The 26,164-nt window shown below is 36.8% G+C and overlaps 1 protein-coding gene across 6 annotated transcripts in view; it reads right to left on the bottom strand.

The window, feature by feature from the left end:
• Positions 1-26,164, bottom strand: part of MIA2 (MIA SH3 domain ER export factor 2) — a 59,644-nt gene that overhangs the window by 6,683 nt on the left and 26,797 nt on the right. For 4 of the 6 annotated variants that reach the window (XM_032801999.2, XM_075065543.1, XM_075065545.1 and 1 more), the window contains 18 exons: positions 25,957-26,045; positions 25,380-25,451; positions 24,484-24,594; positions 23,115-23,186; positions 22,682-22,786; positions 18,213-18,335; positions 17,582-17,693; positions 17,046-17,092; positions 16,512-16,602; positions 14,911-15,049; positions 10,928-11,029; positions 9,714-9,774; positions 8,468-8,503; positions 6,756-6,823; positions 5,578-5,660; positions 5,043-5,156; positions 1,866-2,024; positions 347-478 (listed from right to left, as the gene is read on the bottom strand). In XM_032801999.2, the coding sequence (XP_032657890.1) occupies positions 347-478; positions 1,866-2,024; positions 5,043-5,156; positions 5,578-5,660; positions 6,756-6,823; positions 8,468-8,503; positions 9,714-9,774; positions 10,928-11,029; positions 14,911-15,049; positions 16,512-16,602; positions 17,046-17,092; positions 17,582-17,693; positions 18,213-18,335; positions 22,682-22,786; positions 23,115-23,186; positions 24,484-24,594; positions 25,380-25,451; positions 25,957-26,045 (1,716 nt within the window). The remainder of the gene's footprint in view (positions 1-346; positions 479-1,865; positions 2,025-5,042; positions 5,157-5,577; positions 5,661-6,755; positions 6,824-8,467; positions 8,504-9,713; positions 9,775-10,927; positions 11,030-14,910; positions 15,050-16,511; positions 16,603-17,045; positions 17,093-17,581; positions 17,694-18,212; positions 18,336-22,681; positions 22,787-23,114; positions 23,187-24,483; positions 24,595-25,379; positions 25,452-25,956; positions 26,046-26,164) is intronic. The other 2 variants (XM_075065541.1, XM_075065542.1) reach the window with 2 other exon arrangements.

Genomic DNA, 26,164 nt, shown 5'->3' with positions numbered 1-26,164 from the left:
AAGTCCATGAGGAAATGATTAATGTTGCATTCAGGACAGAGTCTGAATGCTGTGACTAGGCACAGGACCACACACTGAATGAGGAGGTTACAAAGAAAATATTGAATAGCTACCATTCAGTGAGCACAATCCATCCTGTGGAATAGATTACTATGCTGATAATCAGGAAAGTAGTATCTGGGCTAGCAAATGTTGAAATACGTTTCTGAACAGAAGAATCTCATGTTACAGGTTTGGGCCATAGTAACTAAAAAGTTCATCTACTACCATACCTTATTACATAATTATATAATCGAAAGATCTTTCATTCAGTCACGTAATGGCAGCAGATTAAAGCAATTCCTACCTGCTTTATCAAAAGACTGCATGTTATAACTTCGTAGTTCTGCTGGTCCAGAAAGTCTTCCTGAGTTTGGAGGATTAGAATAAAATCTTTCTTGTCTTCGAGGGGGGAGAGCTGGATCATTATATAGCTGACCTACCATTCAATTAATCACAAGAGTCAGTCTATTTAGCAGAATCTCTCAGTTTTTTTGTTAATTAAGTTATAGGTCTACCTGTTTCTCTTTGGATTTCTTAAAATCTCACAAAAAATAAAATATCTAATTTTAGATGTTAAGACAAATGTCCTATATTTTACACTAAGAAATGAAGATAAGTCTCCAGCAGGGCATCCTTACTACTTGTACTTCTGGTAAATAAAACATCAAATTCTACCACAGATTTAAAATAAGATCTCAACTGCTGCTTACAAATACAAAATTCTACTATGCAAATTGAACCCAACATGATCGATGCCACAGTTGACCTACATGCTGGATCAGGGCCTAAGTCAGGAATAATTTCCATATGTTCAATATAAATGAAGTTTGATTTTTTTTTAAGACTACATTAACATGTACTGTAGCAGGTCATGCTATAGAGATTGTCCTACTTCATTGAATCTGGAATACCTACATTCAAGGCATATTCATCTCATGTTCTAAAAGGTGACCTGAAACTGGATTTCTTTTTAAATTGAGCTTGTGCCCTTTACTGTTTTATTATGTATATAGATGGCCTGAAAGGTTGTGTCTTCCTCATTTCTCCCATGCTTACGTTGTAACTTAGATGTATCAGAAACGTCAAGTTTGGTTGTCCCTGGTTTTGCTGACAAACACATGGGAGATCGAGCATTAATAAATTAATTGAAGGGGCAAAGGTGAAATCAACCTCTAACAGAGCCTTCCTTTAATTAAAAAGTAAAACCTGTTTAACTTCAGTGACTTAGCACATATGTTTTAAAAACAGTCTGTATATCTACACTAGGAAAAACCTGTGTTTTCACAAAGATACAGGATTTTATAAAGTGTTAAACTATCTCTTTGTAAAAAACACCATTTCCTAGTGCAGACATACCCATCATGGGTCAGCTTCTGCTCTCTCCTAGCTCTTGAGATCTCACCATTTCTCCAGTGATCACAGAATCTTCCAGACTAGACACGGCTTGAATTTCTAATGCCTAGAACAAGCCTCTAATAAAATATTTGCATTTAATTTAACCACCAAATGGTCAGTTATACATTATATATACAGTCCTATGCTTAGTGCATCACAGAGCCATGGATCTCCGGAGAGGAGCTCCAGGAGAAATCTAAACTTCTCCTGGGACTCACCAGTGCACAAGGGGAAATGAACCTACTATTATATCCTTCACGTGTTGCAGCATATTCTCCCTTGTACACAAAAAGTAGGGTTACATGTCACAGTTAGGTAGAAAGCAAGGACTATAAATTTCTTTTTAAAATGTAGCTAGTATCTGAACACATCAGTTTCCAATATTCTTATTACATTTTTACAAATATCTGATGGCCCAGGATATTTACCTGATGCTGGGAGCATTATCCTATGATCTCTGTCCCATGGAGGAGATAGGGACCCAGTGTCTGAAGGTGCTCTGTGAGGATCAGATAACCTATCAGAGCTCAGTTCTCCTCTTTCATTAGCAGCTTCATACATGGCAGGGTTCCCTGCTCCTCTTGATCCTTATTAAAGAAATAAGATATCAGTTTATTCAAACATTGTAATAATGTTTTGCAGCAATCTTCACCGTCAATAGTAAAAAAAAAACAAAAAAAAAAAAAACAAAAAACTCAGAGTGCCAGTGCTTTAAATATGTGGTAGAAGCATAGCTAAAGCAGGACAATTTACCAGGTAAATTGTCCTGAGTCACCATAATTGCTGCATCAGCTTAGTTGTCATGTTTACTGAAGGTGTTTAAAAGGTTTGCTTAAAGAAGAAATAAAAGCTTAACTCCTTAAAAGATGAATCTAGAATATATATTCAGATTCCTCTTCTTTTTAAAAAGTATATTATAAATCCTCCCATCATTCCAATCAGTGAAGTTAGTACCTTGTTGTTAAAAGTTCTTCAGTCAGTCCCCTGCAGCTTAAAGGGACATGGTCAAATTAAAAGAAAAAAGAACTTACTGAATTTTTTAACCTACCACTCTAGTGAGCAACACTTTCAAAAGTAGGAAGAGAAGAAAATCAAATGAGATTAGAGTATTTAAAGTTGGTTCACAGTTCAGAAGAAATAGGGAAAGTGTGGTAAGACCACTAAAAATGGGAAGGAAAACTCAGGAGCTGTGTAGTAGGTGAAACTACTTTATTCTTTTATAAAATACTCTTAAGTTGTCTGTTTCCCCTTAAAAAAAAAAAAAAAAAAAGCATGATTTGCTCTGAAAAAAATGACACAAATATGAAACTCCATGATGTCATGTTGAGTTTCAATTACTTTTCTTAACTGTCAGCACCTCAAACAGCCTGGACTCTGAAAGTAAAGCTATTTTCTGTCTTACACAAAATTACAAAAAGATTATACAAATCAGAACTTAGTTACCAATTTTTAAAAAATATCTTGCTCGTTCTGCAGCATGAAATGAATGGTAGATACTTATTTCTGTCACTAAAATAAACAGGTAGGACTATGCATATATGGTCTCTTTTCACAGCAGAATTGCACTTTAAAGTGAACAAGCTGAACCTTTCATTCCTTCCTCCTGCCCCCCACAGAGAACCAAATCATCCTGGAGACCATTTGTCATACACAGACAGTTAAAGGTTAATTCCTCTTTTACCTGTAAAGGGTTAAGAAGTTCACATAGCCTAGCTGACACCTGACCAGAGGAACCAAAGGGGGGGACAAGATGTTTTCAAAGAGGGAGGAGGGAAATCAGTCTTTGGTCTGTTCAGAATAGTCTGTGCAGGAGTGAAGCATCCAGGAATCAGCCATCTAACATTTCTTAAACATAATCTAATACATTCCTTCTCTAAACACTTACCACTTTTTATTTTCTTTTGTGACTTCTTTTTGCATAGAGGAAGAATCAAACTGGGTTTCTTTGTATAACTAAGGTTTTGCCCTGAGGGACATCCTCTGTGTTTTGAATCTTATCTGTGAGAGTAGCTTGCAGGCTAATGTCACAGAGGTTTCCTTTCATCCTTTTTATTTAATTAAAAGTCTTCTTTTTAGAACCTGAATGATTTTTCCTTGTTTTAAGATCCAAGGGTTTTTAGGATCTGGGCTCACCAGGAATTGCTGAGAGGTGGTGAATCAGTCTCAATCCTGCCAGGAAAAGGGGGATAAAGACTGGGGAAATATTTGGGGGGGGGAAGACAGAGTTCCCAAATGACTCTCCCATAAACGTTTGTTTAAACTATTTGGTTGTGGCAGCTACTAGATCTAAACTGATAAATAAGCTCAGAGATTACCTCATGCAGGTCCCCACATCTGTACCCTAAAAAATGGGGGTGACACCTTGACACCATTCAACTGTTAATAACTACTGTATTGTTTCCTCTTCAAATCTGAAGGTATTTGTAACGTAAAAGTGTATACAAAATTCCAGTTTTTCCTATTATTTATATAATAAATTATTAATTAAGAGACCATTTTTTAAATGTGGCATAGCTAAGTCCAAACTTTCCATCTTCAGTCTGCATTTTCAAAGTTCTAAGAACTTAAATTGTTAACCTTGAAGTGCAACTGGTCTCAATTTTTAATTTTAAAATGCTATTTTTAATTGAATTTTGATTATTTAGGATCCTAAGCTGATCTGCTGCTCCTCCTCCTTCTCTTCACAAGTAGAAGGATCTCATCTCCAAGCTAGTTGGGTCTGAAAAGGTCATTAGGGGGCAGACAACAATAATAGTAATTGGAGAAGCATCTTCTGCAAAGAATGAGCCAGAGACTTCCACTCCCACTGCATTGTAACAAACTGCTAAGCTCCCTGGCAACACTTCACCTTATCCCCATTCCTCCAGTTCTCTTATGTTCACAAAGAGTACCACAGAATCTGTGGGAGACAGAGGTGAAGGGAGTCACAAATTCTCCTCCTCTCTCTTACATCTGTGGGACAGTGGTGTTCTCCTGAACAAAGGCTGCCACAGATTTTATTTTATTTTATTTTTTGAAGGGGTTGGGGGGAAAGAGAGAAGAGGAAGGTACTCCTTCCTTCAAGCCCTACCTCACTTCCCAGAGAAACATATTTCTTGCCAGCCCCATTAGGATTGTCGCACACTGTTTGGTTGCATAAGTGTACTCTCCTCCCTTTGTCATCTTCAGACCACTATTCTTTGAGCTGGGAGCAGCAGCACTCTCTTGAGGAAACTAATGATGTCACTGACCAACTCTTGTTGCTGATAGTGGAATGAGATTGAGCAGGAATTCTACCTTTGTAAAGGAGGAAAGGCTTAGGCAGCATCTCTGTCTCCCCAAGAGAGACCAAGTTTGCCTGTTTCCCTACACTTCTGTAGAAAGTGATGCCACAATGAGTAAAACTATAGTTTAGTGGTCCAGTATTACATAATGGCCTGCTTTAAAAATGAGTAGAAAAATTATTTTCATGTTTATCTGGGGATTTCATTTTATACTGAATTGGCTGTGTTTAAATACTTTTGCTGGTCACCATCAAGAGAAAAAGGTGAGAGATTAATAGAGGAGAATGAAATTCAGAATAGAGATGATTTGAAATTTAAGAATTGTCCCTCTTCCTCCACCACCTGGAAGCATAGGTGAAAGTCTTAAAGGGCCCTCCAATAAGGTTGGCGGGGAAAGAAAAGCTCTTGTTTCAGATGAAGGCCGGCCCATGGGTGAGGGTCCATATGGGGAATGCTCTGAAACAGTTAAAACAAAATATTAAAATTCAGTGTTAAGAATTACGTAAGTAGTTTACTTTTCACAATTGAAATTCAAAACTTGGTCACAAGTGAAATTAATCTGGTGGTTTTATTATGTGTTCTAGAATGAAACCACGTGTCATGTTTTCAGTCTAATTTCAAAGGCATTTCAAAATTCTTATTTTAGGCTAAATACCCAGTAGAAAAATGTTTAAGTGAGCTAGAAGAATAATTTAGTCACTCAGGGTCAGCTTTTTTTCTTAAAAAGGTGATATTTGCATGCACAAATGCTTGCTGTGCTTACAACAGTTATGAATATGCTGTTTTGGAGTAGGGGGAAACCAAAACACCATCACCACCACACCTGTAGTATTTTACAATCCCCCCAAAAAAAAAAGTTTAAAAAACTCCACTGTACCTCTGCCAAATGGTCTAACTGGGACATCAAGAGCATGAGGATCTTTTTCTAAAAGGTCAAATCTAAATTCCATTTCAGTTAATCTGTAAATATGAGAAGACCCCCCCCCCCCAAAAAAAGTTACTAACTTTATTAAAAAAACCTAATCATACCAGTTTCCTGGAAATCCATCATCCTCCACCAATATTTCTATTGAAATACAAAATTAATCTAGTATTCCATTTCCTAGGTAGTATCAAAGATATTACATTAGCTAGTGAAATAAATTACAAAGAATAATTGTCAAACATAGAACAAGTTATCAATTTAAGTATTCCTCAAAATACTGATCCACCTTTATACTTGATAGGTAAAAATTTTAATTCACACATTAAAAATGGAACAAATTTTACAAGCCCCAATATCACATGATCCTCAGTTACTGTAAACCTCCTTTCAAGTATTTTTAAATGGTCTATTAAATAAGTAACCAGTACTCAATTTTAAGAGTACAAACATTCAGTAATCAATGTTCCTGGTTAATATAGGAGATCATTTAACAAATTCCTGGTGCTATCTTTCTCAAAATAGGTATTTAATTTCAATATTTTTAACCAGATCTTACATTCACATACTATAACCCTGGTTACATTTCATTTGTCCCCTTCTTTCATTACCGAAACAGAATAACATTCTCTCCATCAGTATCTATGCCAAGATGGACTAATGTTCGTTCTACCATTTCAACTATGGAGAGGAGACTGAAGATGTACCATGCTACTAACATTGTGTAACCTGATTGTTGCTGGTGCAATTTGTACTGTAGTGTGGCTAAGAAATCACTCCTGCTCAGTCTAGACTCTCAACAGTTCTCCATTTCTACAAGTATCAGTCACTCAGAAATGTTTCCACCACCCATCCAAGGTTTTCTATCATCAAAGAACATTACTAACACACGGAAGAAAAACAGGAATGCAGCCCTTTGCCCTACAAACCTGTGGATTCATTAGTTAAGGGTTTTATACTGAAAATACATGAATGACCATGACACATTAAGTCATGCACAATCTGAAAAATAATTTACCCACACCCATTTGTAGCTGTGTCAGTTCTGGTTTTATGCTTTTCCACTAGCTCTTTCAGAAAAGAGCAAAATTACAGCTAAATTATATTGTTCAGAATCTATCCAGTACACTTACTTTTGTCTGTTGTGTGCATTTTCTTTTCTCAGATCATTGAGATGTCTTTCTGCTGCCCGGGCTGTCAGCTTTAGGAGGGGGAAAAAAAACTTGTTCAATTAAATATTTCATAACTAGTACAAATCCTGGATTTCCAGTAAGTATTTCTAACTGATAATTTGTAGCCCTGTTGCTCGTAACACAAAATAAGTCTATAAACTGTATTGGAAATTATCACATATACTTTTTAGGAAAGTGAAAAAGGTACATCATATATTGGATTTCAGCAACAAAAACCAGCATAATATTTTTAATAACTATCCACATAGAAAACACACACTAGGAAATTCTGACTTAGAGGAGATTGAAAATCCTAGATATTTTTCACAATCAGTGTAAATTATTAGCAGTTCCACTGAAGTCAATAGTTAAAACATCACATGATCAGAATCAGTCTTATTTGGAATTTTAAGAGGCTACACCCCCCCTCAGATTTTTGCTGCATTTGAAAATAGTGCAAATCAAAGGAAACGAAGAAGTAAAGTTACTAATAGTACTGAACTTATAGAATCCAAAACAAGCATTATAAACTGACTGTAATCTTGAAAGCAAATGTGTAAACTTAAGTAAGATCTCAAGTTAAAACAAGATCAAATAATGTTAGATATTAATTATTCTTTTTAATGTCTTCATAAGAACAGTACAACAACTAATGAAAAAATCCTGAAAAGATTCTCTGTTTCAAAAGTGATAGTGAATGAATTTCAAATAAAGAGCAGGCAAATGAAAAAAATCAAAGTTTGTATCTAACAGTGACGGGAAGAGCGGATGAAATACGGTCTTTTGTTCTCTTCTTGAATAAAATACACTTACTTTAGGGCCAAACTATTCCCACAGTTACATGCACACAACTCTGATTTCAATGGAAGCTGCTTGTGAATATCTGATGGCAGAATCTAACCTCACCTATCCTGACTTATAGATTCTTTGAGGCAGACATTAAAATTGGCCATGGGGAAACACAGAGGAGAAAAAAACAAATCCACACCATTCAAAATTATAAGCAAGTTTTAAGACCTAAATAAGATCTATTTGAAAACCTGCAAAAAAGTACCCTGGCTAGGGCAGAATGGGGAGTACCCTAGCATGGAGTCCCATTAACACATTAATAGGATTCTCTCCTATGTAGACCCCTTTGCAAGACTGAAGTATTTATTAGTAGTGAGAGTTTTTCATTTTCTAGTTAAAGAAGAGATAAATGGATTTTGCAATAATATTCTTACCACCAAAAAAAAAAAAAAAAAAGCAGTGGAGCAGAATGTTATCACAGGACAAAATGTCTTTTACTATTAGATAAAGGCAGAACAGTACAGCCATGGAATTTATTAAAATGCCATTGAAACAAGGACAAAAAGTTTATTTACAAAACATCAAACAATTATCAAACATCATCTTGTTCCAGTGGATGGAGATTATATATATAAGCGCAAGTGATTTTCTTTAATTCTGCCAGAATGTTACAGACTTGGTTTAATTACTACAGCTATTTTAACTGATAAAACTATTCATTAAATATTTTTGTTAGTAGGTTTCTGAATGACAGACAAGTCTTTAGTGGGGTGTTTACAGACAAAAAACCTAAAGTCAAGGTATAATGCAGTCTGTTCAGCAGACAAAAAAAAGTTAGTGCTCTTCAATGACAGAGCTGAGAAATTTTAATATTTGGAACTTACCCAGTTATCATGAGCTTTTTTCTCATGTGAAGTAATCTATGAAAGAGAGATATGCATAGGGTACAGGAACTCTGGGTTAACATTGTTTCAATGTTAAGCTGATCAATTAGGGAACATGCTCATTTGAAGTTGTGAAATGCTCCCTTCTAAGTCGTTTGGCAGCCGCCTGTTTTGTCTACTGCTTGCAGGAAGAGCAGCCAGTTGCAGCTAGCTGGTGGATGGTTGGAACCAAGGTGGACCAGCAGCGCCCCTATCAGCTCCCCAATCCCCCTAAATTCCCTTTGCAGCAGCTGTCCCTCCCCCCACTGCCATGTGCTGCTCCTGCCCTCTGCCTTGGAGCTGCTCCCAGAGACTCCTGCTTGCTGTACAAGAAAGGGGCTAATGTCAGGGTGTCTCCCCCTCCCCACTGCTCCTGCACCCTGCTTATCCCCATCTTCCACAGAGCAGGGGGGACACACTATGGAGGGAGGGAGGGAGCTTCTAGGCAGTAGCTGCCCTCTCAGGTCTCAGCAAGCTGATTTTATTAACAAGGCAGTGCACTTAACCTGGGGTCAGCTACTTAAAGGGGAAGTGCGCATTTTTTCTCTCACACACAGGGTGTGTGTCTGTCTGCCCTCCCTCCTTTCCTGCTGCCTTGTAGAGTGTTGAGAGAAAGTTAACCCTTGAGGGCTCAGTTAATTGCTAGTTCATTTAGCAGTAAGGCATTCCCTGGGAAATATCCCACCCACTGACTCCTCCACCTCAACCAAGCTTCACAATCATCACCACGGTGTACCAGTATTAAATTGTTTAAAACAGAGAGAGAGAGAGAGAGAGAGAGAGAGAGAGTAAAAAATTTCCCTGGAACGTAACTGCCTCATTTACATTAATTCTTATGGGGAAATTAGATTCGCTTAACACTGTTTTACTTAAAGTTGCATTTTTCAGGAACATAATTACAACATTGAGGAGTTCCTGTACCTTTAAAATAACTTACTCATCCGACAAAAAAAAAAAATTAAGACATAAAAGGCTGTTTTCTGATACATGAACAGGCCCCCAGAGTTTAAATTGAGAAGTTATACTCTTACTCAAAAATACCACCCACTTTGCTAATTGTAATTTATATCAAGGTATGTCTGATAACATTACCCAAATAAAGCCAAATGCAGTACTGCAAGCAGCTTTAAAGTGGTAGTTTCAAGCCGAAAGTCAACTGTTACATTTCTGAATATGGCAAAACGCCAAGTCAAGTCAAAGTACATACCTGACTCTGATAAGAATGAATGGTTCTGTCTAGCTCTTCTTCTAGATCTTTTGCTCGTTGTCTATAATAAAAATGTTACAGAATACAATTTTAAATATGAATACCACCACAGATAGTGACACTGCAAATAAATAACTCAGAGTTTACACACAAACAACACTATTGCTACCTATGACCAAGGCCTACTTAAAAAAGGATTAATAAAAAGAGGGAAGTGGGGAGGAGAGAGAGATCCTAGGCCCTGCTGAAGACTGGTAAAGGTGGTCTAAGTGGCAAGCTGAAGATTGCTCTGGCATAAGGGAAATTCTCCAGTGATGTAGAGCCAGCAGAGTCAGCCCCACTCTTTGCAACACCTACTTTAGCAGTACATTTTTGCATACCTGCAGTTACCAGCTGCCAGAGTTGCCCCTTGAGGGTCATTAAAGACTTGAGGACTGCTGCAAATTGCACTAGGGACCAAAATGACCCAGGAAAAGGAAACATAAAAGGAGATATAAGGCCATCTTTTTTCAAATCCCCCCCACCCACACCTACACCCTCCTTCAGACTCTGTGTTAAATACAGCTCAGCCAGACCCAAAGATTAGGCACAAGGTAAGCATAGATTTTAATTATGTTCCACTATTTGCAATATCCTCTTAGAAACTTTAAAATAAAAATTTCCCTACTACTTCATATTTTGCCTAAATATGAAAGGACAGATTGTGTTTTGCTACCCCTTAACACTGGCCCTGGCTTTTATATGCACTTATTGTGGCACAGGTGGGCCATGGAGTTTTTATAGCATGTTGGGGGGGGGGGGGGACTCCCAAAGAAAAAGGTTGAGAAACCCCTGTTCTAAAAGAATCAGTCATCAAATTGTACTCAAAGAGTCACCAACTTCCAAGGGGAGTAAAGGTTCAAGAATCATGCCATTCTTTGGTAACCTCGAAGACAAACTGTCCTACCCACCCCGCTTTAATTGTAATACAATTTTAGATTCTACACACTGATGGAAGAAGAGAGCCTGCCATTAGGCACTTGAGCGTCATGTGTATTTATCATCTCACACACACTTGTATAAACTAGCATGACTATAGAAAGCATCCAAATGGGGTGGGGGAGGACAGAATATATTCCATAACAATGCATTATAAGTAGTAAATTTACTAATTCTCTTGTGGATTTTGTAAACTTTAGAGCACACACCAACAGTAAATAAAAATTTGTAAATACCTGTAAATGTTTAGTTCTTCAGCAACATGATTAATTTTCTCGTCTACTTTAGAAAGTTTTTCTTCTTTCTGTAACCGTTCTCTCTCTTCTACTGTTAGTTTCCTTTAACACAGACAGTGTGGTTAACTGTACCTCAAATAACAGTTTTGCAATTATTCTCTCAGCAAAAAGATTATTTACTGTGATATTCACCCACAGTAGCAGAAAGAGGTTGTGGTGTGTAACTACAGTGTTTTTATATTTGTTTACATAGCTCATTAGCAATTAATTATTAAATCTGGAATAGTAAGATAATACCAGGACTATCACTGCACTCAACACTGATGCACACAAGGCAGCTCTGCAGAACATCCGTAACCATTAGTCCAGCCCATAGGCTAGAATACGAACCATTAATCATTCTCCCCTGCACATAGATTCTAGGCCACTAGGCTGCATAAATGTGGACCTACTAGTCATGCCCTAGCCTCTCCCCAAATCCATTCATATAGTGGGCTATTCAAACCAATGCAGAGCCCAGCCCTCTCTCCAACGGACTTGTCATCACTAAGGTGATCCCACACTCTCTGGATGCATTTATGTTAACTAGCTACCATGTGTGAAAACTGCAAATGTTCTCATCCACACTAGGATTTTATCATGAGTTAATTGCCACATGGTTAAAGAAAAAGACACTTTTCCTAGTGTGCACACCCTGAGTTTTCCATTCCCCTCTGTATCTGTTTTCATCCACCCCCTCTGTAGTGCACTGGGGTTTCCCCAGTCCCTGCTAGAAGCGGTGAACTTCACCCTTAATGCATAGTCAATTGTCCAGTGGGATAGAAAAGCAACAAATGCCACCCACCTTCCTCAACCAGGGTGGGGAACTTGATGGGGCCAGTGGTGAAGAGGGATAGTCTCAGAAGCAAGAGAGGAGACACTTGCTTAGGAACACCAAGTAGCTCCTCCCCACTTGGGAGTCTCTGGCATCCACTGGCCAGCTGGGGGGAGGAGTGTTAATTAGCCAGCATTCCCCAGCTCCTAGGATTTAACCTGGAATAGGGACCATGTGGAACCTCTTTCAGCTCCATTCCAGCAGCCCCACCCTACCCATCCTGAACTAGGAATGAGAAGCGGCATGACAGATGCTGTTGGTCTAGCCAACCACCTGTCTGGATATCAGAAGTAATCTTTTCCCCCATGGAACTGCCTGCAAGGGATCAGGGAGTTTTTCCATCTTCCTCACAGCACCTTCAAAACCACTGCAGATTAAATAGGAATGTGTTTAGAATCCAACTGAGGTAACTGGTTTGCGTTATTATTTGCAACTTGCAGTTAGTTAAAAGGGATAAAATGAACTGTGTCCGGGAAGTAAACGACCTGGAATTTGGTGATAGGCCTTGAACTCATGGGATAAGGTCAAGGTCCCCACCCTTCTGCATACTCTGTCCTCAAGGGGGGGCAGCAGGCAGGTGCTAGCACTCAGAGAGAGCTAAATTCTGGGCGGTAGCCTGAGGAGAGTCTATCCCGAGTTAGGAGTTATATTGTAAGGAGTTCTGTACCCCTAAACTGGAACCAATTAAATGCTTAGTATAGGCAAGCCTGGGTGATGAGTAGGTAGCTTCCCTCCTCTGTGCTGAAGTTGAATAAAAGTTGCGGCCTGCCTCTTAATTCCATGCATCTCTCTGTCTTCTTTTCACCACTGTGTCCACATCAACGTATACTGCTGTTGTGAATACAACCAACAGTTTTATTTGCTATTTAGTTCCTCTTAAGAGGCTATGGATTGGAGGGTTGCTGTTGTCTCCTTCCTAATTCTTTACTTTAGTTATTTAAAATATTTTTATTTCTAAGTATCTAGAACAAAACCCATCTACTTCAACTATGTAAGAGAGAATTTCACCTTTTACACTTCTACCTCACTATAACACGACCTGATATAACACAGGTTTGCATATAGTGCAGTAGCAGCGGGGATCCGGCAGCACTTTAAAGGGTCCGGGGCTCCGGCTTCTGCAAGGAGCCCAGGCCCTTTAAATCACCGCTGGAGCCCTGCCAGCGCTATCCTGGAGCTGCAGCGGTGGGACTCCGCCAGCGATTTAAAGGGCCTGGGGCTCCCCGAGGCCGGAGCTCCGGGCTTTTTAAAACACTGCTGCAGCCCTGCCACCGCTACCCCAATATAACAGCGTTTCATCTATAACGCAGCAGGGATTTTTGATTGCCCACGACCACATTATATCAGAGTACAGGTGTATATAGCATGAGATGAACAGACTGTCAGTGGATAATCACATCTTAGTGCCACGGTACTTACACTTATTTGCTTTGCTGTAATATTGCATATGTTCAAATCAGCAACCACTGATACTGTGACAACACCCTTTGTTATACAAAAATGATTGATACATATTTAATAATTTTTTCTGAGAAATGTCAGTATAACATGGTGACAGTTGCAAACTATTTCACTATTGAATGACTGTCCTAGCCAATTGATAAGGTTAATAAGTCCACGGGTGCCATGTCTGTATGATTTTTGGTGGTGTTCAGAATGGGCCCAAGCAGAGCCATCCTGTCCATAGGACGGACAGGTGTAACCACCCCATGCCCCGCGCTTTGGGGGGGTCCCACACTTCAGGGGGACGTGGGGTACTGGCCACCCTGGGGGGTTAGCGGAGGTCCTGGCGCTGGCAGCAGTAAACAACTTGGCCCCAACCCACCCCTGTTACGCCCTCTCCCTGCCCCCATTCCACCCCTTCCTCCAAGTCCCCAGCCCGCCTCTTTCCGGCTTCCATCTCCTCCCCTGAGCGACACCAGGAGCCAGTGGGGCAGAGTGGAGCAGGACAGGCTGGGGCCAAGTCACTTGCTGCTGCTGGCGCCAGGCCCTCCACTAACCCTTCAGTCTCCCTTGGACCTCCATTCCCCTGAAGTATGAGGCCCCCCAAAGCACGTAAGCCCAAACATTGGTGGAGCCAGGCCCACGTTCCTAAATATTGGTGGAGCACGGGCACCACAGGCCCATATAACTCACCACCTATGAATAGATCTACTGAAGTTTCAGAAGGCACTTAAGTGCCTTTGAAAATTTTACCAATCCCTCTTCTCTAAATCAAAGGCCAGTTTATCCATAATTACGACTTTTAAAATGTATTGTACTTCTCAGTATGCTGATTTTTGCCTGCCCAAAAAGTTGCTTCAGCTGTTGTAAATAAATACAGGAAAAGCTCAGAGTTACAACCACCTCAGGAATGGAGGTTATTCATAACTCTGAACAAAACATATGGTTGTTCTTTCAAAAGTTTACAACAGAACATTGATTTAATACAGCTTTGAAACTTTACTATGCAGAACAAAAATGCTGCTTTTCTTTTATTTTCTAGTAGTTTAACAGTACTATACTGAAATTGCCTCCCCCGCCCCCCAGTCTCTGCTGCTGCCCAATTGTGTACTTCCAGTTCAAATGAGGTGTGTGGTTGACTGGTCAGTTTGTAACTCTGAGGTTCTACTGTAAAGGTCAGCTCTAACTGGCTGAAATAGGGTATAATTGGTACAGCACACTTTTGCACACAAGCACATTTAAAAATAATATCCCTTAACTGTTCCCATAAAACAGTTACGGTGATAAATACACAAGAGGTATACAGTCCCTTCTTATCCAAGCATTTCAAGGATTAGTATCATGGATGTTCCCAATATATTTCATCCATCACTTCAAAAATTAGTAATAATCACATCCACATCTAAAAAAGCAAGCATGTAAAAAAAACTGTTTATTCAGCTACATATCAGTTTACCACAAACGCTCAGGTTTTCATATGTATACTGTACTTTCAGCCAAATTATAAGGAATCTGGCTGATATAAACTACAGTTGATATGACAATTATCTTTCAACAAATTGTCACAAATTTGTTGATATGTTTAAACTGAAAAGTCAAATGATTTCCCAGTCTTCCCTTAATCATTCATTAAATGCTTAATGTAAAAACATAATGGTATCAGTACCTGTGTAGTTTCATTTCATTTTCTTGATATAGCTCGGTCATTACTTTAAGCTTTTGCTGAAGCTTCTGAAGTTCACTTTCAAAACGTGTGTTTTCAGACTGCAAGGAGACCTGCTCACTTTGGAGGTTTTCAATGCGTTCTGTCAAAGTTAGAGACAGGTGAATAATGCGCATAGTTTATGAAGTTAAAACAAAATCATAATATCTTAGAAAGTACAAACATTGCAGGCCAAGGGCCTTACAGTTTTATTAATGAAGGCCCGTTTGACATTTGGAAAGTAACACAGGGAGACATCTTCCTACCTACAGTCCACAGAATACTGTTTGGTTTTTTGCATTGTGATAGATTTCCACAGACTGTACAGTTGAGAAGTAGTATTGCTTACTGGTCTTGGTACAGGACAGGGAGTCAGGAGTTCTGAATACTTCTTCCAGATTTAACACATACTTGGTATGACTTTGACTTAGTTACTTAAGCTCTGTTTCCCCATCTGCAGTTGGAATGGCTCAGAAGGCCAGTACTTTTCTCTGGAGGATGCCATTTTGAAATCCATAAGTCTAAACTTTCAGATTTTCTGGTTATTATTATTTAAGTGTGCTCAAGACGACAAGCAGCATGAACAATAGTTCACAGCAGTGTAGAAATGGCCCATTCATCCCAGTTGGGGTTAACCCTGAAGCATCATGATAGTTAACAACATGGAGCAAGGAGATAATTTAAATATCAATCTCCTTATTTATTCAGTTGCAAACCGTGCTTCCTTTCAATATATTTAAACCTCTGAAGTTCAAAGGTCCAAATGGGGAAAAAGGCTAGTCAGTCAGTCTAGAAGGACATCTATCTGATGGGTCATCGTAGGAGATCCTTAAAAGTTATAGGGGAAAAATTGCTCCATTAGAGGATAGAATCATCCAAAAGGCCACCAGGCATATGGCATTTAAAACCGAGTCCAATTTTCTGATGATAGTGTTATTTAGGTTAAAGGCATTGGCTAATTAGATGCCAGTTGTATAAAGCTGCACTAATTTTATTTTTAAAATATATTTCCTTAGAATGAAGCCTTTGCAGAATTTGTCCAAAGAAAAAAAGAGGTGACTATGTACTTTCCAGAGTACTTTAAGAGTATTTTAAGAAGAAAGTAATGTTGTTTTCCAACTAAATATAATGAATTAATCGCTACTTGATTAGAAACGTATTTCACAATTAAAGATCCCATTATTTATATCTAAATATCTTATAATGAAAGCCATTAGACATATTTTCAATAGCAATATTGAAAAAAGATTTTCAGTATATTTATTTTGAGTGACAACTGTTGCATTTCCAGTTGAAGTGGGGTAACAAATTAAAAATGGCATCTCAGCAGTTTATATTATTGCTGTAGTTTTTGTCTTAAAAGGTTAAATGGCTAAAATTTTTAGAACTGGTTAAGTCACTTCAATTCAAATTTAATGGATTTTTAGCTAACTAAATAAAGCTATTAGTGTAAACTTAGTATTTTTTCCACAAAAATTGAATGAATAAGCCAGGGTTATTTAAGGACATGAATAGCTTCTCTTATTTAAAAATCAGTTATTTTTAAAACAAAATAATGTAATTACCTTTAAGTTCTTCTTTAGCTTTATCTTCATCTGCCAGTTTTAAATATACTTGACTTCTTTCTGCTTCCAGGGTTTTTAAACAAGCATTTAACTACATTAAAATAAAATAAAAGGGGAATTAAGTGTGAACATTACTGGAGGAAAAAGACTCAATTCTACTTGACTGCATTTCTCAGATAATACAATACTAAAGTAAGAATGTTATGTTATGGCTGTAACATCAATTGACTAATGCTTGGAAATCCAATTAGCTAAGGCCCTGTCCTCCTGAAATAGGGTAGGTTGCATTCATTCTAGACCCTGGCAAAGAAAAAAAAAAAGTGTCAATTAGAATTTTTAAAGTATGGTAAAAAAAAATTAGAAAAAAAACAGATATCCTAAACTTTGTTTACATTGATACAATTATTTATGTCCATTACTAGACATAACAACATGGCATGTACTTTAAATAGCAGTTTTCTTTATTCCTCACTTTTTCTGACCTCTTCCCTCCGAACTTTTAAAATCAGTACATCATAAAGTGTTACTACATACCTTAGCAGCATAGATCAACTTCTTTATAGTTCGTTTTTGCTGATCATCTAATTAAGAGCATAAATAGAAAGAAGAACACTGAAATCACAAACAGCACTGTGATATGTTGTGACTGGAATGTACACTTACTACTCCTAATTACTGAATATATTTTTCATAAAAATTAGCTTTGGCTTCCACCACACTAAGTACAATGTGACATACTCTGTGTGGAAAGGAAAAATTAAAGTTGACTCTTTTCTGACACATTAACACACGGACTGACTTCTTCCCCAGCTGACGAAGCATAACTGAGCTGACTGAGGAAAAAATGGCAATGCAGGATGCATTTAGTATTCTGGAGGAGCACATCTGCAAACCATATTAGCCTGCAGGGTTAAGAAATCCAGTTTCTACCTTTAACAAATTAATTTGAATACAAGCTGTGTGTGAAGTCTAGTTATTTTCTTTTTCCAACTAACCTATACTTTTTTGTTGGGGGTAGAGGGGGAGAGAAGAGGGAGGAGGGCTTAGATAAGAAGTTGTTCTGATTGTACCTAAAAGCTCACCATTTTCTGTTATATCAGCATCCCAGTGGTTGTCTTCAGTGTGGTCTTCTCCCATTGCTATACTCCAGTCTTTCATCTTCAATAAACATTCTGTCAATGTCTAGATATTACCAAAAAATAAATAAAATTAAAATCCAAAATGAAATATAGGCACTTTGACTACCACACTAAGTCATATTTTCAACCTTTTGCTGTATTTTATTACTGTCTCATTAATGTATCAAATTAGCCTGCTAGCTATCTAGGATTCTACATGTTCCACTACTTACCCGTTAAAACACAGGCAAGAAGCAGGACAACAGCGGAGCACCACTAAAGGCTCTTAATGATGCTCACTGGGATATCTGAAGAGTTCTGTATTTTTTATACATATAAAGTGTCTGCAAAGTAAAGAATCTTTCAGACAAGTATTCCTATTTATTTCAAATTTTAGATTCTGTAATTCTGTCTGTAGCCTTTGGACAGTGTCCCAATGGACTCAATGAATTCAAACCTAAATCTAAGCAGCTAAGAAAAACTAAAAATAAAGTTAATGCAAGAAGCAAATTGAGACAGCTTAACATCTTCTTATCCTAATATTTAGCATCTCCTATAAACACAGTTAAAACCAGCAGTTTACCTTGACTTGACTTTCCTTGTTTTTCAGAGCTTCCTCCATATCTGCTTTAGATGATTCAAACATCTTTCTTTGTTCATTTAGTTCACTAAATCGTTCATCCCATCCTTCAGCTTCTTGTAAAAGCTAAAAAAGTGTACCAGATCACTAAGACAATCTATCAAGTTCAAAATCAAGAGTAATCATCCAGTGTTTTTCACATTTCAACAATAATTAGCCATATGTACACTGTACTCATAGGCAGCATATCTGGGGTGATTGTCTTGAAACCCCACCACCACATGTCCATGAAAACTAAACAAAACTAAAGATTGTGTAATGTTGAAGAGCTTAACAGTGCAACATTTTATATTACTGTACTGTTCTCTAACTTATTAGACAGCTGCACTAGCTGTCTAGTGAAATTAGTTACTAGGATATCTAAAAACACGTTTAGATGAATACTTCAATAAATATTTTAGATAAAACATACAGAATGTGAAGAAGCCAATTAAAATAGAATATTGAATTTTTGGCTAATAATCATCCAGATTCCTGGGAACAGGTTGAAGAGAAAAGACATTAATTTCCCACACTCTCCTTAAGCTGCAGCACTTGTTCCCTTTTCACCCTAACGAAGCTGTGAGAGGGGAGTGTACCATTAATGTTTTTATTTATATCTTGGAAGTTCTCTACTGAATAAAATTAATGAGGTAGCTATTTCATTCACCACGTTACCCGCAGATTTTCTCCTAACACTTATTTTTTTCTACTTAATATCATATGGTGAAAATATATTTTAAGAGACATGCTGCTGCTAATCAAAGTCATCAGTACTCTATGTAAGCAGACACTGAATACTAAAAACACTGTAACAAGCTTTTTGTTAATTAGAAGGGCAGCGGTTGGTTGTGAAGGTTTTGGGACTACATTAACAATTTTACAGGAATATTTCATTTTCAGAAGTGTCCTATAAAAAACAAGAAATAATTATTAGACTTTACATTTATTTTAACAAACTATGATTGCAATATGTCAGCTAATTAAACCACGTCTGCATATATTATAAGAACTGAAGCAAATTTGTTCTTTAAGAACAGCATATTTAATATAAAAACCTCAAGAAACTATTTCTCAGAATCTTTTGAAAGATTCATCTGCCTATTGTTCATCTTCCAGCTGGAATCTTTAAACATACCAAGTTTACAGAGTGGAGTGAATAATCAATTTTAATCAGACCAAGAACACTCGATTCTATGTAGCTGGCAGTTAAACAGGGGAACCCTCATGCAAGAATACAAGCAAGTCTAAATTTCAGCTTGCCAAAGATAAGCAATTCAAAGACATAATAAAACAGAGGTGGTATGTAAACTTCAAATGATTAGATTTTTATCAGAATCAGTAGATGTCCATTTCACCATACACACAAAGCAAAGAAGATATTCCCATAGATAACAGAAATTTACAGAAAGCCAAAGAAAGAAAACTGTTGCTTGAGAACAGAGTTTGATTTAAGGTTATTTACTTTGTATATCTTGACATGTGATGTTGACAATTTATATTTTAACAGTTAAAACTTTTAAACTTTTTTAAACTTAACATCTGATTTCATGAGATATTGTTCAATATCCCCATTTAAATTATCACACCCATGGGAAAATAGAAAAAAAAAATGCTTAAAAATAACCATTGATATTGTCCATCAAGATTATTTTTTTTAAAAATGTAATTCTGCCACTTATTTATATCATAAAATAAAGTGACTGATAAGTCACCTAACATAGAATGTCCCCTTTCAAGTAATAAGTCATACGCTAGTCATAAACTAGAAAAGTGAAAAATGGAGAAAAAATTTTCATTATTCCAACACAGCTGTTATTACTAAATCCCCTTCACTGATAAGCAACTAAACTTTAAAAATACATTCTACATGAGTCAAAAACAGCAAACCAAAGCAGATTCTTGTACACCATAAGGATTACAGCAGATGGAAAGGACAAGGATTCTGCAGTGAGGTAAGGCAGTATGCTTTCCTAGCGTTCTAATTAGAAAAAAAAATATTGTAATAAATGTTTATAAACAGTTGTCTTGGTTCAAACTAAGATGTTTAATCCTCTCTTTGGCATATCATTAATCTATTCAGAGGGTAGCAGATCTGTTATAGTTATGGCGATGATGTGCCAGAGGATTATGACCCATCTGCGTAAAAGGACCAAGGAAGAAAGTACGCCGATTTCCATTAACAAAAAACACACTTTTGTTACCTTTTGGTGAAAATGAGATTCTGTCTTTAAAAGAGATAAGAAAAAGAGACACAAATAAGAATAAAATAAAATAAAAAAGAACTAAAAAGGGACATGTATGCTCTACTAAAGAAAACCAAATTATTTGCTTACAATGTTTTCATTAAGAGGAAAAAAAAAAGCAAGACAGACAATTTCATTTCCTTTTCTGATTGGTCTGTTAGTAAGGTCTTTATTCCCTCCAACAAGGAGTATATCAAATATGATACCAGAGTGAAAGAAGTTGCAGTATGCACTATTCATTAAAAATTTCAACACAAAACCCTAAGAATACCAGATGTCCTGGTCTTGAATATGTCATGCAAGTTTATTTTACCTAGAAGGAATTACAAAATGTTTATTGTAAAGGAGTCAATTATGACCTTATAAAAAAACTCTGCTAAAAACAGATTTTGATGTGTGTAAAATGATTAAATATAAAGTTACGTGATTTTCAGCATTTCATATTGTCTTGCTTAAAAGGTCCCTGTTTACAGAGGAGAAGCAGCAAAGAACATCCTCATTCAAAGTCCTCTTAGGTTCAAAAAAGTGAACCAGCAACAAGGTATACATGTCACAAAGATAAAAGACACTGGTCTGTTCACTTTTAAATTAGGCACTGCTTCTCTGACCTTAGTACATTTTTTCAAGTACTGTAAAGGGTACAATTAGGAATAAAGACCAAAGGAATGGACTTCAAGCAAATAAAGTACATGAGAATAATTTTCTTCCAATGGTCTCCTCTTCTCCTTATAACCAACTTACCTGATACACTATCCTTTCTACTTCCAATCAACTACTAGTCTGTTCACTCTTGCATACGACGTTTATCTGTTTTACCAACAACTTAACATATCAAAAAATGAATTTCATCTTCTATCACAACCACACTTCCACTCTCACTGTTGATAACAGAGCTTTGAGAACCAGAATTTCCATCCCCTGGAAAATTTCACATTTCCAAAAATACTGTTCTGAATTAAAACAGAAAGTCCGACATGATAAGTTTTCTGTGGAACAATTTTCAAAAGATTCTATTTCAGAAGACCCAGGATGGAATTTTTTTAAATGGTCCTGGCAATCCAAGCACCCCAGCTCTGCAGAAGCCCACCTGGTGTGCTGTGGTGAAGCCAGGAAGTCCTGGAAGCCCAGATTCCCCAGCAGCTAACCAGGCTGGCTGCCAAGAAGCCCTGGCTCTCAAGCTCCCCACCAGGCAAGCTGACAAGGAGCTGGGCAGCTGAGCAGGAAACCCGGTAAGTTTCTGGCAAACTGGTTTCTGTCAAAGTCTACATATTTCAGCAGAACATTTCAGTTTTGACTAACTGGCATTTTTGGATAGAAAAATGTTTTGTTGGAACGTTTCTGACCAGCTCTAGTTGACCATTCCAACATCTTACCCATCACCCAGGCCTGCAACTTGTGTGTCATTCTAAACTCTATTCTCTTCTTTTCCACCATAAAGCTGAACCATTCCTCTTCTGGTTTACAGCAACTAAAAATCTTTGTTCACTGCCTGGCTTCTCTCTTGCCTAACTACTCCAGTGCCCTCCTATCTGGCCTCCCCACTTCTTACACTGCTCTCCTCCATTCTGTCCCAAATGCTACTACAGTAACAGTATTTTCCTCACCTGCCACTCTGCTAAGTTATTATTCTATTTAAACCCTGTCTTTGTCTTTGCCATCTGTATCAAGTTCAAGCCTCTGATAGCCACTTTTGCAGAGTACCTCAACTATGTACTTGCCTAAATCTTTATTCTCATTTCTTCCAAAACCTCTTTTGTCCTCAGCAAAACCTTTTTCCATCCCCTTTGTATTCTTCTCTCAATATCAGCGTGTTGCTTTTTTTACATGCTGCCCTTTATGGGTGGAACAAGTATTTCACACCTTACTTATTAAGCTTTCTTCTCTCATATACATATTCTATATAGCCTTTTGAGCAAGAGATCGATCCAAGGAAATTATTTAAAATAAGTTATTCCAACATAACAAGACACACACACACACCCCACTTTTTATATATAAATAAAAATTAAAGACCATAGTATTCCTGGAAGGAGGGGAGGGGGGAAAGAGCGTGTACACACACACTCTCCTAGATCATTTTGTTATGTTCAATTTGATGATGGGCTCCTCAGAGCAGGGATTATACCTTCAGTTATGTGGAAAGTGCCATGCATACCTACAATACTACATAAACTGGGAAGAACATACCTGTTTCTCGCTTTCCTGAAGATGACAGTTTTCCTGTATTGCATCTTGGACAGAGGTCTCAAGTCTCTCTTTATTAATGTGAAATACTTTTAATGTGGTCTTGGCCTAAATGAAATAGAAGAAAGCAAACTGCTTCAACAGTATATTTGAAGATCCAAAAGCTTGTTGCTGTTGACAATAAATTTTTTGTCAGTGTATGTTTTATAATTGTGTACTAACAAAATAAAGTGTAATTGTCCTTTACAATTATTGGTAACTGCCACGCTCTTTTGTAAAATGAATCAGCTACCACATACCAAAAAGTAGGACTGAGCCCTAGAAGACAAGTATTGATACTCATGTCAAGTCATTCCTGTGAGTATTTATTTGTGATGAAACAATTTTAGTAATTGATTTTCCTAATTTGAACAAAAACCTCAGATACTGGACTTACTTCTGCCACTTGTGACTGGATAGATTTTGCTTCATTTTCTAAAGACTCCATTCTTCTCTGTATTTCCACCATCTGTAAAGCCATAATATTTATTTTCACACAAGTTCCTCCAGAAGTTTGGCTAAAAAGTTTCAACCAAACTAATTTTATGAGATAAAATGTTCAGTAAATGCTAAAAATGTATTCCTGTAAAAATATTTATTTTTAAATTGTAAGGATTGTCTTTGCAGGCCTGACAATACCAGTTTTCTTTTCAAAGATTTTCCTTAAGGAAGATTTTTTGACTGTACAATAGTGACATATGATTACATACCAATACCTTCTTTTTATCTTTCTTGTAACATACTGTTTCTTTTTACAATGCTTATAATATGTATAGTACATGCACTGTCTGAGATACTGGAGAACCATTAATTAATCCATTTTCCTAAAAGTATTTTAGGAAAGGATTTCCATATCCAGGATATTTTTGCTGAATGGCCTCCAACTATTGTATTTTAAAGCTTTTAAAAAAATGTAAGTGTTCACTGAATTTAGTACTCTTACAAATCTCTTTGTCAACTAGTTCCTAAAGTAACATCGCTGGCATCACAGACAAGGAAGAGACCATAATTCATAAGGGCTCTATGGTTGCTTTTATACAGCCCGATAAACAGCAGTTCTGTGGGCTTCCCTAATGATATAGCTAGAGAAGTTATTCTGGAAAGTACTTCTCCCTTGATAGGAACTACAAAATGCTGGTTTCAGCATTATCTACCCAAACAAGACTGTCCCCCACTTCCTGAATATCCCCAAGATGGAACCAAGTTACTTTGGCTGACAATAAGCATCATCAATGATAAATAGCACAATATTGTAGGGGAAGGCGGAGAAGGGGGAAAAACAAGATTAGCTGTTGATAAATGAGTCAAAAAACACTGCATTTTTTGGAGGTTCTGCAAAAATGATTCCCCTCAGTCCAGCGCAGAACGTTTTGTTTTCTAAATAAAAAGAAAGTTAAAATTCAGAGAACTTTCTCCACATCATACATTCTAAAGTTTATTTGGAAGCATTAAATAAACTGCAAAGAAAGTACAAAAAAAAACTATTTAGTTGTTAAACAAGTCTTTTCTTACCCTTGCTATCTAGGACATTCAACATAAAGCTGTATCTTTAGCTCCTAAATACTTGCATGTTAGTTCCTGAACCTTAACTACCTTGGATTATCCCTTGAATGATTTTAAAAACAAATTTAAAAAGGAATGAAAAACTGCCTTTTCAGTAGATGTCTTTTCAAAGAAATAACTCTGATTATATACAAACATAACACATTAAAATAACTTGGTTTTAAAAATCTGAACATGATGAAAGTGTTTTTTCTGAACCTTACCAAGTCATCCTGTTCTGATCGCTTTGACTTCTCTTCTTCCAGCTCTTTTTCTAAATTCTCTATTTCATCCTTGAGTGCAGTGTTTGACCTGTTCAGTTTTTCACAGGTTGCCTAAAACAAGTAATTTTGATAGTTAACCTATAGAAATATACAGTTATAAAGTAATTAAATACAGGTTTGTGTCATGTATTTTTATGGAACAGTGTAATAATCTACAGAGGTGCAAAAAGGCCTCAAAAGTTACATCTCCATGCAGCCTTGTTTAAAGTAGAGATTAAATCACGTACATATGAATAGTCTTATTCCCAACCCTTACAGCATTTACTCCAAGTACAGAATGAAAATTTATGTAAATTTATCAGTTTATTAGTTATATTTTAATAGCCTCACGAGAAGTATGGGGAGACCAGGCTTTTTTGGAGTCCTCTAGCAAATAAATTCAATTTTTGAGATCTAAAAATTGATTCATTTCTAGATTAAAGCAATATGCAAGACACATTCTATTTTAAGTTATTAATGTGCATTTTTGAATCAGAATTATAAGTCAATTTTGAAAATTTATGCTGCAATATTTATCATACAATGTATTTTTTTTCAAAATACTGTGGTATACATTTGATTCTGCATCAGTCATTTGAGGGGTTTGCACAGCTATTTAACAGGATGTCACCTATGGGAAGCAGGTTGAGAAAGCTATCTGCATAATTATTTGCTCCAAAATTAATTGCCCGCATAACTGATCCACTCCATAATTAATTCACTGCCTCACTTGGTGCTTGTTTGAGAAACCCTGGATTAGCAAAACAATTGCACAGATTTAAAAAAAAAAATAAAAAAAAAGTACATTTCTGACACCTTCAGTTTTTCCTGAAAAACCACTTTTAGTCTGTTTTTACCTCAATATGTGCTGTATTTGTTGACTCTTTCAGAAGACTGGCATCCTTTAGAGATGATTCTAAGTCTTCATACTGAAAGGGATACTTGATATCAAAATGTATGTAAGATCAAAAACTGTTTTAAAAATTTAAATTAATTTATTATTAAGTTTAAAACATTAAGGGATGGATTTTTAAAAGTATTTAGGCACACCAGACATTAATTCCCAATGGGTGTTAGTGGGATTTTCAGAAGGGCCTACATTCATCTTTAGGTGCCGAAATATCTTTAAAAATTTGGCCCTAGAAAGGTTAGCACATAGAGCATAAAAGCAAGACGTCTAGGAGTACATTTCCAATGCCACGAACTGTATTATGATTTAAGGGCAGAATGCATTAAAATCTGTATCACATTTAAAAGAATTTGAACCAAGGGATGAAAAAAAAAAACAACCCCAAGAATCGCAAGATTATAATAAATATAAGCTTTTAATATTTAATTTTAAATAAAGCTTCTGTTGATCAAAAGAACAACAATGGCTCAATATGCTAAAAACATACATTGGAGGAGGAGGAGGAGAATAAAAATAAGAGTTACCTCTTTCTTGTGGAGACTAAGTTTTTCAAGAACTTTGCATTTCTCTTCAAGTAGTTCAGCAACTTTACTGGCAAGTTGTTTTTCCCTTCCTATGAAGAACAGTAGCTTCATTTTGAAACATTCAAGTTATTAAACACCATCATAAAAATAATTAAAAATTAACAGTGTAGCTAGAAACATACTCCACAGAAACAATAAGGAAAGTTAA

The sequence above is a fragment of the Chelonoidis abingdonii genome, chromosome 4 (assembly GCF_003597395.2).
Source record: "Chelonoidis abingdonii isolate Lonesome George chromosome 4, CheloAbing_2.0, whole genome shotgun sequence".
Classification (NCBI taxonomy): Eukaryota; Metazoa; Chordata; order Testudines; family Testudinidae; genus Chelonoidis; species Chelonoidis abingdonii.
This window is presented reverse-complemented; position numbering and strand designations above follow the sequence as displayed.